The 14,654-nt window shown below is 38.4% G+C and overlaps 1 protein-coding gene across 3 annotated transcripts in view; it reads right to left on the bottom strand.

Moving 5' to 3' along the window:
* The window catches only part of LOC132050303 (isoamylase 3, chloroplastic), a 56,706-nt gene that overhangs the window by 14,897 nt on the left and 27,155 nt on the right, over positions 1-14,654 (bottom strand). For all 3 annotated transcript variants that reach the window (XM_059441502.1, XM_059441499.1, XM_059441501.1), the window contains exons 5-10: positions 14,178-14,414; positions 13,149-13,253; positions 12,755-12,859; positions 12,295-12,429; positions 12,086-12,172; positions 11,333-11,390 (exon numbers count right to left, since the gene is read on the bottom strand). In XM_059441502.1, the coding sequence (XP_059297485.1) occupies positions 11,333-11,390; positions 12,086-12,172; positions 12,295-12,429; positions 12,755-12,859; positions 13,149-13,253; positions 14,178-14,414 (727 nt within the window). The remainder of the gene's footprint in view (positions 1-11,332; positions 11,391-12,085; positions 12,173-12,294; positions 12,430-12,754; positions 12,860-13,148; positions 13,254-14,177; positions 14,415-14,654) is intronic.

The raw sequence follows: 14,654 nt of genomic DNA, 5'->3' as shown, positions 1-14,654 counted from the left end.
GTTTTATTTTGTCAAGGAGCAATACCAAGGCAAGAAATTACTGATGTGGATGGAGATCAAAGATGGCGCAAATTCAATATAGACAGGGAGAATAAGGTTCTAATGGTAGTGAACTCACTCAAAGTGAATGTAAGAAGTGTACTGAAGCAAATGAAATTCGTTGGTGCATTGGAAGCAGTTCTGCATATGATGAATTAAATGTCAGAGAATAAGCGGAAGTGCAATTAAATAAATGTTCATGGATGAGAAGATAATGAGAAAAAAATACTGAAAAGGGAAGAATAAGATGAATCTAAAGAAGAGCTCAACAATGAGAAAACTTCGCTTTTTGGTTAGTGCAATGAGAACAAAAATCCACAGTCAGCCCAACCCAAAATGCCATTGTCTGTACCACCATTTTTCTTTTTGGAATAATAATAAGAAGATATTGTTTGAGCTATAGTGCGAGATTAAGAACAAAAAGATCTTTTTTTCCAAGGAAATATTCCTTTTTATTTTTAAATGAAACTGAGAAAGTACAGGAACTTCTGGATATGAGAGGGAACATCTTATTTTTCTGTTTTTTCACCAAACTTCTCCCTGAGAGAGTGCCCAGATAACGCCTTTCGTGCGGGTCGGAACTCACTCGACAAGGAATTTCGCTACCTTAGGACCTTTATAGTTACGGCCGCTGATCACCGGGGCTTCGGTTGTCGGCTCCCTATCAGCAGCTCACCAACTTCCTAGAGCTTCCGGCACTGGGCAGACGTCAGCCCCCACGCATGGTCTTACGACTTTGGGGAGACCTGTGTTTTTGGTAAACAGTCGCCCGGGCAGTGGCCTGGTCACTGCAAAGCTTTTTGTGAGGAGGCACCCCTTCTCCCGAAGTTACGTGGCTATTTTACCGAGTTCCTTAGATAGAGTTGTCTCACGCCCTTAGGTATTCTCTACCTACCCACCTGTGCCGGTTTCGGGTACAGGTACCCTCTTGCTCAAAGTCGTTCAAGCTTTCCCCGAAAGTATGGCATGGGTTACTTTAGTGCCGTAGCGCATGGTATTTGAACATTGGCTTGAGCATTTTCTCTACCCCTTCTTATCCAAAAGCAGGGGCACCTTACGTTGATAACCACCTTCAGCTAACCTAACCTCCTTCGTCCCTCGAGACCAACAAGGGGCAGTACAAGAATATTTACCTGTTGTCCATCGACTACGCCGCTGAAGGACGAGAATTTAAGTAACATGAGGAAAAAAATTTCATTTTCCTCACAAGCTCTCAGAGATCTATGACATAATACTTGCACTACCTTACAACAACAACATACCCAGTCAAATCCCATTGTGTGGGGTCTAGGGAGGGTAAAGTGTACGCAAACCTTGCCCCCATCTCAGAAGATAGAGAGGTTGTTTCCAAAAGACTCTCGGCTCAAGAGAAAACATGACGAGAAAAGGTTAGATAAGCACAAACAGTACAAAGCAAAACGGAAACGAAACTAACGAAAGCGACAAAAGCCACGATAAAGCGCCGAGAAAAAGAAGAAGAGCTAGTACGTATAAATACGATAATCGTGGTACAAGAAATGACTAATATTTGCAAGAATTAAAGGACAAGAAAACGAAGATCGAAACCGCGCCTACTAGTACGACGGGATACGGGACCGCCTACTAGCCTTCTACCCAATACGAGTCCTCCATAGCCTCCTATCTAAGGTCATGTCCCCCGTAGCCGGAACCGCGCCATGTCCCGTCTAAGCACCTCTCCCCAATACTTCTTTCTACCTACCCTACCTCTTTCCGAAACCATCCATAGCCAACCTCTCACACCTCCGCACTGGGGCATCTGTGTTTAATAATACTTGCACTACCTTAAAAAGTTAAAACTGACCACAATAACATGATATAAAAGGTTCCTCAATGTGATACTTCCAAAAACAAATACAAAAATGATTAGGATAAACAAAATAGAAGAAGAACAAAAACGACTACTCCTCCAATCACAACCCACCTAACCAACTTATTTAAAGACCATTAAGGACATCCCACCCTGATTAATACACACACACACACATTTATATGACACACATTTATATGAGAAGCTTTCACGTATGAATACCATGAGATGATTTCAAAGTTCAATGTATGAAGTGAGCAAGCACAAAATCCCCAACCAATAAGCCCTTTCCTTCATTTTTTGTGTTTTTCTTGTTTAATTTACTTTTTAATAATGACAAAACACCATTTTCTTCTACTCACGCAGTAGCAACGTATAAGAGTGATTCTAGGGTAATCGAGAGATCTGTTACCAAATAACGCTCCGATATCCAATAGTTCAAATTCAACACTCAAAACCATTAAATAACTACTAGTGTCTGTTCAAGATTAATTGCGGTAATTGAGTACGGAACTTAGCACCAAGTCTTTAAGCTCGAATCGGATGATAGTGGAGACTTAACCTTTTAAAATTGATTTTCCTCAACTAATGCATGTTTCAAGTGTTTTCAAATATATAGTTGGTTTGTGAACTTGTGCAAGTGTGCACTAGCGTGTGCTAGTGTCACCATCTTTACAAATTTCATGACTACCGGCCACTAATGCTTAGCGTAGGTTGTCTACGTCATATTCCATGGGGTGCAACCCTTCTCTGGACCCAGCTAACACGGGTTCTTTGTGCACCGGGCTGCCCTTTTTTTTAATTTGTTTCAAATGATACATGTGATTATGTTCATAAGTTTAATGGATTACGACTCATGATATATAAGCTACAAATGATATGATGCTTACATGCGTGTGAAGATTATGTCCATGCTTAAGCCCAAGGGGTTGTATTGGCAACATTAATGATTTAAGTATGTTTTGGAAGGAACCATTAGATAACTGAACGGGTACGCTTGGACATATTGATTCAATGTCCCAGAACCATATGTGCGCCTGTGGTATATCCACTAAAAAATTGAGGCATATTTTGATCCTATTCTAGTCTTGCTAGCATTCCTTATCCTACTCATACGACATTAATTACGGGTGGTATCAGTTCCCAACCCAACAGGGAAAGTGAATCGGTTATCATTGTTAGAATAGGAATAGGAATAGGATATGTATAGAGTATTCTATCTGGAAAAGGACTGTAATATAATGTCTATAAATAGGGCTCAGTGTAATAATGTAGATACACAATTCAATAATATTTTTCTCCATTATTTCTCACATAATATCAAAGTATTAGTGAGAAAATATAGTTGTGCCAAATACTAGCTTCTTCCGTGAAAGAAAATTTCAGCCACCGTGCAATTTTCGGCTGACCTAAGAGCTGTCTCCGTCAATATCCCTCTCTAGAGGCATTGTGCTAACAAACCAAAAGTACCATAAGGTAGATCAGTCTCTGGCGACCAAACCCAGAAAAAATCTCCGACAGAAGATCGGTCATGCGCCCCCACCCGCCGCTGACAACAGGTTTTTTAGCGCCCATTCTGATTTATGTGCCGACACGTGAACATTGTTTCGGCGTGTTTTTGAGCCAGGGTTTCCTTCTACAGTGATCGTCCAGCTATTCCGAAAGCATCCATTCAGTTTTCGATAATTTCACGCTTTTACTTTCTGACGAGTTTTCTGGCTTATTCAACCTTGGCTTATTCAACCTCTGCTTTGAGGTTCTTGTGACACACCTCGCTTTTCCAACCATAGCCCAACCAATTTCGAATAAGTGTAGTTATTGTAATAGGTCTGGACACACCCGTGAAGTATGCTATTCTCTACATAGTTGACCACCAAAGAATGCTCATGTTGCTCGGGAAGAAAAAGGGGGGGAAAGGTAAAGTCTAAGCGCATATGGCACGAAAAGGAAATCCTATTTCGGTACGATTCAGATTCAAGTTGGTTTAGTGAGGGCGACCGCGAAAGTCGCCGAATGGGTCAGTCTTTTAGTTCTCCCAGATTAGAATATCTGACACTATAGGGAATCAGCGGGTTTGTTTATCTGAAGAGGAATATAATGAGTTCCTAAGTATCAAGCAAGTAAGCAAGCAAACAACGCCACAACTAGCCCCAGACGCACAGTCTAACACCTTTGGATCGTGGGTTGTGGAGTCCGATGCTTCTGATCATATTTCTAGTGATAAATCACTTTTGTGACAAATTGTTTATTCATAGTCTCTTCCCGCTGTTACTTTGGCCAATGGGATTCAAACAAAAGAAAAAATAGTTGGACAAGCTAATCCCCTATCCTCTGCTACTCTAAACTCTGTTCTTTATGTCCCTAGCTGCCCTTTTAATCTTACTTGTCAGCTGTTTGACATGTGCCATAAAATTTGTTGATCATTCTTTTATTATGCAGGACTGCGGTACGGGATAGATAGTTGACGTAGGACATAAATCACAAGGCCTCTACTACCTTACCTCTCCTAATTCCTCTATAACATGTCCAGTTACAAATTCTCCAGATCTAATACACAAACGTTTGAGACATCCGAGTTTGTTAAAGCTACAAATGATGGTGCCTAGTCTGTGTGTCTATCCATATTAGATTGTGAGTCGTGTCTGTTATATCCCGTATTTTTGTACATTGGAATATTTTTAAGCTAATCGAGATAAGTTCAAGGACAAGATTATTTTTGGATATGCGACAAGGACTTTTAATCCCCGATTTTAATTAGTGCACGAATTGCTTATAAATTTCAAATAGCATAGAATATTAGTGGAGATTAGGGATTAATTAACCATGATTAGATTATTAAGTGGGGATTAGTGATTAATTAAGATTAATTAAGTCAATTAGAACACTAAGTGGGCCCCACAAAATGTTACATCCCGTATTTTCGTACGTCGGAAAGCGTGCAAGTTAAATGATATTAGTAACGGACACGAGGTTATCCCCCAAGCTTATAGGTGGTTACTATGATGGTACACATGTACCGTAAGGATTTGAAGTTAAACCAATCGAAGAAAATAAGTTTCGTCGAGGTTCGAAATTTATTTGAATGGAATACGGTCCAAGCTATAATATCCCGTATTTTTGGACTAGAAAATTTAATCGTCCATCATGAGCAAATTTACCCGAGCCCGGAGAATTCAATCATATCCAAGGATAAAAATCAAGAGCTCGGTGTATACAAGGAATGAAGTCCCAAAATTATTTAAGACGAAAAAGTGTGACGACGATGATTGAAAATAATATTTTGTGTAGCAAATGAGGCCATGGACTATGGTATATCACATGATTATAATAATGAGTATATGAAGTGTGTTAGAAGTGATCAATATTGAGTGAACTGAGATCAAGAAATTAATTATGTGGGTAATTAATCAAATACCGGGATAAAGTTGGAGAGTATGGAATTAATTAAAGTGTTAATTAGAATTAAGTGGAGGAGGGCTTTTAGTGGGCAGCCATGTCGCACTTATTAAGCCAAAGGTGGCACTAAGTGGTCATTAATGAGTCATAGCACCTAAGGTGCATTGTTGACATGTGTAATGGTAAGAAAAATTTATTTAAAGTCTTTCAATTGGCATTGTAGTGTATGAAACGGCTGCTGCCCCTTTACTTTCATTTTGGGCACATTTTAATCTTAGGAACTTAGCAAAAAACGTACATAGCAGCCTCTTTTTAATTTAAAGCTAAACAGAAACATGGGTTCCAAATCACAAGGAAGCGGAGTGTAATTTTTATCAAGAACAACATGCGGGTTTTGTTCATCGCTTTAATCTCATTGTTCCGTCTTACCGTGTTATTGAATCCGGGCTTTCTTCGAAGTGAAGTAAGGTGGAAGAAGATTCTTTCTTGGCATAGGAGGTAATAATTCTCCTCTACTAGATATATTTTAATTCATCCCGGTATAGCTAAATTGTGACATGGGAACTACGAAATTAATTGCGGGAAATCGGATAAATTATTGTTGTTATCATATGGGCTGTTTGGTGGTTGTTATGAATTGTTTTGTGGGCTGGAATATCGTGGGATTGGCTGTAGTTATTGTCGTTGTGTTTGTTGTTATACTATGTATATACGAAAATAAAGAAGTATATACAAGCATCGGTATAGGAATGTATATTAGGCTGTTTTGGAAGTGATTTAAGAATGGATTTAATTCTAGTTTGATATGAAGTTGTTGGTATTGTTGTTGTTGGTATTTTGATTGATGTTTTGGCTGAATTGGAATCTTGAGGATTATTAAGTTTTCAGGGGAAATGCTGCCCGAATTTTGTTAAGTAACGTGCTAGCTTAGGCTTTGGATTTTGAGCGCGCTATAGTTAATACTTGATATCAATAATGTTGTTGTAGATTGGGAAGCCCGGGATCTGATTTATGGTTAGCTTGGAGCGGATAAGGTATGTAAAGCTACCCTTTCTTTCTTTTGGCATGATTTATATGAAACGAACAAACGACGAATGTATAAGCTCCTATTCTTAGAGACACTAAGATGGCTAATGTCCTTGACCTCTATAAGTTGTTTCATATTATCTTGATACGTGTCTATGATTCTAGAAGTCCTATTTGATATACTCCATAATGACATTCGAAGGGCACGTGACATGACCGTGTCTTTGGTATTCAAATGTTAGTTCATTCTTCTTATTGAGTCTCGGATGATGATTTAGTTTGCATATGGTTGCTCACTACTCTACTCGTGCATCTCGTTATTATATCTTTCACCGAGTCCGGGCCGGGTATGTTATCGTGCACAGTTTCACTGCATTATTCACCGAGTCCCTCACTAGAGGGCCGGGTACGATATATACATATATGATGATATGATGATATGATGATACGATGATATGATGATATGATGATGGCACCAAGTCCCATGATGGGCCGGGCATGGTATACATGTATGCGACTTATTCACCGAGTCCATAATGGGCCGGATATGGTATATGATATAGCTATGCATGATTTTATTTCATAAGGCACGGAGTACGGTGATTTCCGATTATCATACTTGTCTCTCGGAATCTCTATTTCGATTATGATCTTCTATTGTATTTCACGTTTATATACTCGGTCATATCTCGTCGACGCCACTTTCTTCGGTGGGCGTTTCGTGCCGCCGGTACGGATACTCGATTTGGTGATCCTCGGCTTAGGACTTCTACTCGGTTGTCTTGAAGTGCTCCGTTGTTCGGAGCCTAGACTTTTGGTGCGATCTTTTGATGTATCTATATGTTTATCCGGGGTACGGCGGGGCCTGTCCCGTCGTATGTCCTTGTTGATACTCTTGGGGTACGTAGACATATGTGTGGGTTGTATATAGATGTTGTTCAACTGTGTCAATATGACTTATTTTGGGATGTTGTATGTAGTGGCAGCCTTGTCGGCTTGCGTATATACATTTGGGACGTTTCCATACGTTATGATAGCCTTGTCGGCTCGTATACTATGTTGTCTTGTAATCAGTTGTGACTCCTCAGGAGACAGGTTACCTACATATATAAATGTGACGTTCTGAGATAACGTCTTGTCTTTGCAAGCTTCCATATTGTGTTTAATTTCGGGTTAACTATATCTAACAGGTATGTTACGAGTGTCCAGCTCGGGCACTAGTCACGGCCCATGGGTTTGGGTCGTGACAGTGTCAACTTGGAGAACACACTCGCACTACTTTTCCGCATTCTTTGATTCTCGACCTTACTTCACATCTTTTTCTGATCATCCTGACGTATTTGATGTCTTATTTATACCGACTTTGAGAAATCTACGATTACTTCTACATTTCCAACAGTGCCACCAGTCTTACCCATACAGACTTTTGAGGAATCTACAGTTACTTCTACATCTCCATTCACAATGCCACCACTCCTGACTTATCATCGTTATCCATGTCAAGTACAAGGCCCGAATGATTCATGTCCTGCACCGAACCCTGCACCTACTACGGACTTTCCTCCTTCTAATCAAACAATTGCACTTCGAAAACATTTAAGAACCACCCGTAATACTAACCCCCTCTATACCCTTTTAAGTAATCATCGTTTGTCATCATTATGCCTTCGCATCATCTTTGTCCTCTATTTCCATCCCTAAATCTATAGGTGAAGCAATTTCTCGTTCAGGATGATGACATACTATGATTTACGATATGTCTGCTCTACATGCGAGTGGTACTTGGAAACTTGTTCCTCTTCCTTCAAGTAAATCTATTGTTGGTTGTCATTGAGTTTAAGTAGTCAAAGTTGATCCAGACAGCCAACTTGATCGGCTTCAGGCCCGCGTTGTTCCCAAGGGGTATACTCAGATATTTGGGCTTGATTATGGTGATATTTTCTCTTTCGTGGCTAAAACAGCATATGTCCGTCTTTTTCTATCCATGGTTGTTTTTTGGCATTGACCTCTTTATTAGCTAGACATTAAGAATGTTTTTCTCCATGGTGACCTTGAGGAGGAAGATTGTATGGAGCAACCGGTTTTGTTGCTCGAGAGGGGGGGGGTCTAGCTTGGTGTGTCGATTGCGTCGGTCACTTTAGGGTCTGAAACAGTCTCCCTGAGGCTGGTCTGAGAAGTTCAGCACAGTAATTCATAAGTTTGGCATGACTCGTAGTAAAGCTGATCACTGTGTTTTATCGACATTCTGCTTCAAATCTGTGTATTTATTTGATGGCTTCCGGTGACGATATCGTTATTACCGGTAGTGATCAGGATGGTATCATTAATTTAAAGCAACATCTTTTTCAGCATTTCCAGACTAAAGACCTCAGTAGACTGATGTATTTTCTAGATACCGCAATTGGCCAGTCTTGATCATGTATTGTTATTTCGCAACACAAGTATGCCTTAGACATTCTTGAGGACACAGGAATGATAAGATGTAGACCCATTGATACTCCTATTGATCCGAATGCTAACCTCCTGCAAGGATAGGGGGAGCCACTCAGTGATCCTGAAAGATACAAGCGGTTGGTCGGTAAATTGAATTATCTCACAGTGACTAGACCTACTAAACCTGACATTTCTTTTCCTTGAGTGTTGTAAGTCAGTTTATGAATCCTCCTGGTGATAGTCACTGTGATGCAGTTGTACGCAATACGATATATAAAATCAGCTCCAGGTAAAGGACTACTTTTCGAGGACCAAGGCCATGAGCAAATAGGTGGATATACAAACGTCGATTGGGCAAGATCACCTTTTGATACACATTCTAGACTGAATATTATGTTTTAGTAGGAGGTAATTTGATGTATTGGAAGAGTAAGATATAGGGTGTGGTTGCTCGATCTAGTACAAAAGAAGAATATCGAGCAAGCATGTAGCAACTTGTTGAGCTAGTTTGGATTAAACGATTCTTGCTCAGAGAACTAGAATTTTGAATAGATCAATCAGATGAAACTTGTGAGTGATAACCAATCATATCGCATCAAATCTGGTACTTCATGAGAGGACTAAGCACATTGAGATTGACCGTCACTTGGTCAAAAGATACTCTCCGGAGATATTATTACAAAATTTATGAAGTCGGGTGATCAGCTTGCAGATATTTTCACTAAGTCCCTTACTGGTCTCGTATTAGTCACATATGTAACAAGCTCAGTACATATGACTAGTATGCACCACCTTGAGAGGAATGTTAAAATTGGATTAGGAATAGGATTTGTATATAGCATCCTACGTGGAAAGGGATTGTAATGCAGTGTCTATAAAAGGGCTCAGTGTAATGATGTAGATAAGCAATTCAATATTACTTTTCTCCTCTATTTCTCATCGTCATGATGTACACATGGTGTATTATGTTAGTTTGTAGGACTTCCGAAGAATAAAGACTGTTAATGTTCTATGAGCCAGACATGAATTTCAAGAGTCTTATGATTGAATTGTTGCATGTTTATGACTTGATCAATTTTAATATTGCATATGAAAGCGTGATTGTGAAATGATTACCACATGTTTATTATTATTTTGAAATTTTATTGGTATACTTGAGGTATATGATTTTGATATTAAAGTGCAAGTTTTCCTAAAATACTTGTTCCACCTTTTAAAGGGAGGTGCATGAAGCTTATTGTACTACTTGATTTCATGATCTGAAGTTCAGCCAGATACCATAGCTCAAGCACCACCTACATACTTTCAGTGTCAAGCCCCACACTAGGGTGGTGGTGACTTCTCCTCTTTTTATTCCATTAGCATTACATGTGAGGATATATCCCATTGCTACATCTATGGAATGTATTCTATAGAAGCTCCATTGACTCACTGTGGGTAGGCCACATGTACTTAATTTATCATATTTGAGCTACGCCGCATGAAACTTAATTCAGGTGTGTGATAGCTTCAATAATTTCTATGGGATGCTCATGCTTTATATTTAGTTTATACGACATGTAAAGGGTTCGCTCGACAAGCGGCAGGCCGGCCTGGTGCCAGTAACTTGCACCTAGTTTGGGTCATGAAATTTTAACAGAAAAAAAAAGGGAAGAAATACTAGAAGAGGGAGAGTGAATTTTCAGAGTGAGGAGAAAGAATTTTCAGAGTAGGGACTCAAACCCTTAGCTCTAGTCAAAGAATTCTTAGTAAAGTGAAAAAAGAGTATTAAGAGTAAGGACTCAACCCCGTGGCTCTTATAGAAATTCAAGATCAGAGGAGAGTGTCGGTCGCATAGGAAGTAGCAGCCCCATCACCAAAGAGATAGTTGCACCATAACGGTCTTCGAAGAGATGAACGATGCTTGGTGTGGAAGGAAGAAAAAATGAAGAAACTCACTGGCCAAGCAGGCAACACATATTGTCCGGCATAGCATGTTGATAGCAGAAGCTATTTGAATTTATACCAAGATCATAGAGGCTCTAGGCTCTGATACCATGTAAAGAAGAGATATTGGGAATGAATAAGCATGTTGGGGTTTATATACTGTTTACAAGTAATCCCAAAATGAAAAGGAAAGTATTCAAGTAATCCTAAAATGATAAGGAAGGTATTACCTAGTAATTCCTAGAGTATGCAAGTAGACCTAAAAAGGAAAGAGAAGTAATTTCTAAAATTCCTACTCATATTTACAAAATTATAGGGATTCCAAACCTTTCCAAAAACCAAAATATACAAGGAACGGTTTCTTGCTGTATTAACAATCTCCAAATTCTTAACAAGTAATAATAGAATTTCTGAAATACATTTCTTTTTTGTGGAGTGATATTTGTCAACATCTAGTTGAGTAAATCATAAAACAAAAATGGTGATACTTTGGCCTACTTGCATCTAGTTGAGTAAATCAATCCATTATAACGTTGCCAAGATTGATCCTTAGGAAACTATGCTTCATGTTAACAATCTTAAATAACCATTGAAAAATCCTGAAGAGAGTATTTTAAAGATGTGTTCAAAACTTATCCGGACTTCCCTTTTATTCAATGGAAAAAAAGAGTGTGGTTGAATTACCACATCCAGAGAAGTTCAGCAGCTGAGCATTGTTGTTCAAATCCACCATGTAATAAACCTGCAATTGACAGGGCAAGGATTAGGAAACAGAGAGAGTCAGAGACAAAGCTTTTGATAGAAAAACTGAAATTCAGACTGCATAATATGAATAGTTTGATTTACAACCTAATAAAGTAAACCTGGTCTCATCTGGTTTCTGAGGGAGATAAAGCATTATAGAGAAAAACAGAATGAGTTAAATTCATCTAAAGTAAACCTGGTCTCATCTGGTTTCTGAGGGAGATAAAGCATTATAGAGAAAAACAGAATAGTTAAATTCATCTAAACTATGGGTCTGATGCAGCTTTATTGAGAAGGTTTATAGCAGAGAGAAGGGAAAAAGAAGCAAGCCCTAGCATTTTAACTAATATATGATGGTATATCATGCACTCCATATTAAGCTGCAGAACAGAAAGTAAAAACACTGTCAAATCCCATAATCAAAGACCACTCCAGTGGAGAAGGTCCGTAAAGTTACGCAAACAACTATTCTTGCAGCTTGATGCATCCATCAAGACTTATCTCAAAGATGATGTTGATTACTACAACGGTTGTCTGTTAAAAAAACACAATACCCCATGAACAGTCTACCAAAAAAATGTAGATGTTCTCCTAATCACAGTAACTTACCAAGGTACATTACATGCAATGAAGATCTAATTCATAACTTTCCAAATATTGACCAAGACCTATTATATTGAACAGTTCCTTTACCTTGTTGTCTATTCCTCGGAATGAGGTTGTATACGGGTTTTCATCATCAGCTTCATTTGTGTGATTATAAACAACATCTAAAATGACCTGTAGAATGAAAAACCATGAGAAAGAGAAACCAACATCTTAATAGATCGCTGAAAAGGTATAAGAGACATAATGGATATGTATATCAAGGTCTTTAAGGACCATGCTGATATAAGGCAAACCTCAATTCCTGCGCCATGCAAGGCCTTGACCATTTCTTTGAACTCCCGGGAAGCACTGACAGGTCCCCCACCAGAACTTGCATATCGACTCATTGGAGCAAAAAAGTTTATTGTTGAGTAACCCCATGTATTGATCTAACATGAGTCCAAAAGTATTTAGTCAAACCAAGAGCATTCTGTCCTTTTAATTAACCATAGTAGTCAATGAAGACTTTCAATACATAACTATTAAATATAAACACAAAGCATTCTTTTCATAGCATATAGAACAATAGATGGGAAGAAGAAAAAGAAGTATCTAAAGCAGTGAACATCAGAGAAAGCATAATGACTCACGATGCGTGCTCGCATACAAAAGAAAGAATAATCATCATAAACTAGCTTCAGAATAGAGAAATCACTAGAAAAGTATAAGTCCGAACAAAAACAGTTATAAAGCACAAAGACAAGGTAAGTTTACCATGTGATCTCTCGGATTAGGTCGCCTTTGCAACTCCAGTTCATCAAACTCAAAGACAGGCAATAATTCTACTGCATTAACGCCAAGCTCCAGAAGATGTGGTATCTACACTTGTAGATGAATGTCAGATAACTAAAGGAATAAATAAGTTTACAGATTTCTGTTAGTGACTAATATATGATCAAAAAATCAAAGACATCTAATCTAAGAAAAAGGGCCAAAGAACATATCATACAACTTTGAATTGAAACTTGCCATAATAAAAATGTATATATTTGGGAAGTTAACTCGTGGTATAACATGTGGTACCGCTATTAAGGAAGATAGACCAAACTTTAACAAACAAATGAAATGCTTAATAAAAGAGGAAACAAACTGTAGGATATGAAAGTACCTTTTCAATCAAACCAACGTAGCTTCCCCGTTGATCTGGATCCACACCGCTTGTTTCATCAGCAGTAAAAGCACGGACATTCATCTCATATATAACAAGATCTGTCTGCCCAAGAAAAGAGGATATACAGCAAGACATTAATGGGTGGTTTGGTTGATTGTGTGATATAACTAATCCAACACAAAATTCCGCATAAAATAATACTCCCTCTGTTTCAAGTTATGTGAACCTATTTGATTGGGCACGATAAGAAAGAAGGGAAGACTTTTGAAACTTGTGGTTTAAACAAAGTTATAGATATTTGTGTGGCTACAAATGATTTCAAAAAGTGAATTAATTTCCAAATTCAGAAAGGGGACATCTTTATAGGCACTGACTAAAAAGGAAATAGGTTCACAAAAATTGAAACAGAGGGAGTACAATGTATGGTTGGTCACATAAGCGCCGCATTATGTAATGCAACGCTTTATGGGTGGTATCCAAATAATACTAACCTTAAGTTATGCGGGAATCGATGTAATATTTTGTGCAGGATAGAATGTGGAATAAGAATGCATGTATTAGCCATACGGGGATTAGACTATTCAAAGACAAAAATGCTATTAGAGAAAGTAATTCTTGTATAGCAATAATCTCTTAATCACTACATAACAATTCCTTGATTATTAATCACTGCATAGCAATCCCTTCCAGATTAATCAGCACACAAACAATCCCTACATTATAATCCACGCACAACTAAAATGCAAACCAAACGACCCTTAAGAGTGAAAATGTATAGCAGATCTAAGTAGTATAATCTTATGGCTCAATCTAACAAAGAACCTCAATAACTTTACTACAGAAGAATAAACTGAAGCTCCTCTTACTTGAAATAACAAGAATACCTAAATAATAAAATCTGAGCACTTAATAATGACAGCTCTGTCATCTTAGTCACAGCGCAGCAATTAGCTGAACATGCAAGAAAATTATCTTTAGATTTGCACTAGAGGAAACAAGTTATTCAAGTAATTCTTCTCAATCTACCTCAGGTATATTTGGAAGTGTGTAATTTTCTCCCCAGTCAAAAGGCAAGCTGTTGAAATCATAAGTTCCAAAAAATCTACACATTTTATTGTTATCATCTCCAAAAGCTCGCCGACCTTCAATTAGTTTTGCGTAAGGATCAATCAAAATGATGCTATCGTCAAATCGATGCCCTTCATGCCAATTTCGTGGTCCATCAATGCGATAACCATAAAGGACATCACCTCGGGGCAACTCCTGCAAATGACGGAGAAAAGAAGATACAGTAAGAAAAGGTAAAACAACAACATAACCAGTGTAATCCCACAAATGGGGTCTGGGGAGGTTGGTGTGTACGCAGCCTTACCCCTACCTTGTGAAGGTAGAGAGACTGTTTCGATAGAAGCATATCAAAATCAATAAGAAAAGGAAATATAGTAGTGAAGAAGCAATGTAGAAAATAATGGAGAAGAGAACCGTAGAAACAATGAATTAATG

The sequence above is a fragment of the Lycium ferocissimum genome, chromosome 3, assembly GCF_029784015.1.
Source record: "Lycium ferocissimum isolate CSIRO_LF1 chromosome 3, AGI_CSIRO_Lferr_CH_V1, whole genome shotgun sequence".
In the NCBI taxonomy this organism is placed as follows: Eukaryota; Viridiplantae; Streptophyta; class Magnoliopsida; order Solanales; family Solanaceae; genus Lycium; species Lycium ferocissimum.
This window is presented reverse-complemented; position numbering and strand designations above follow the sequence as displayed.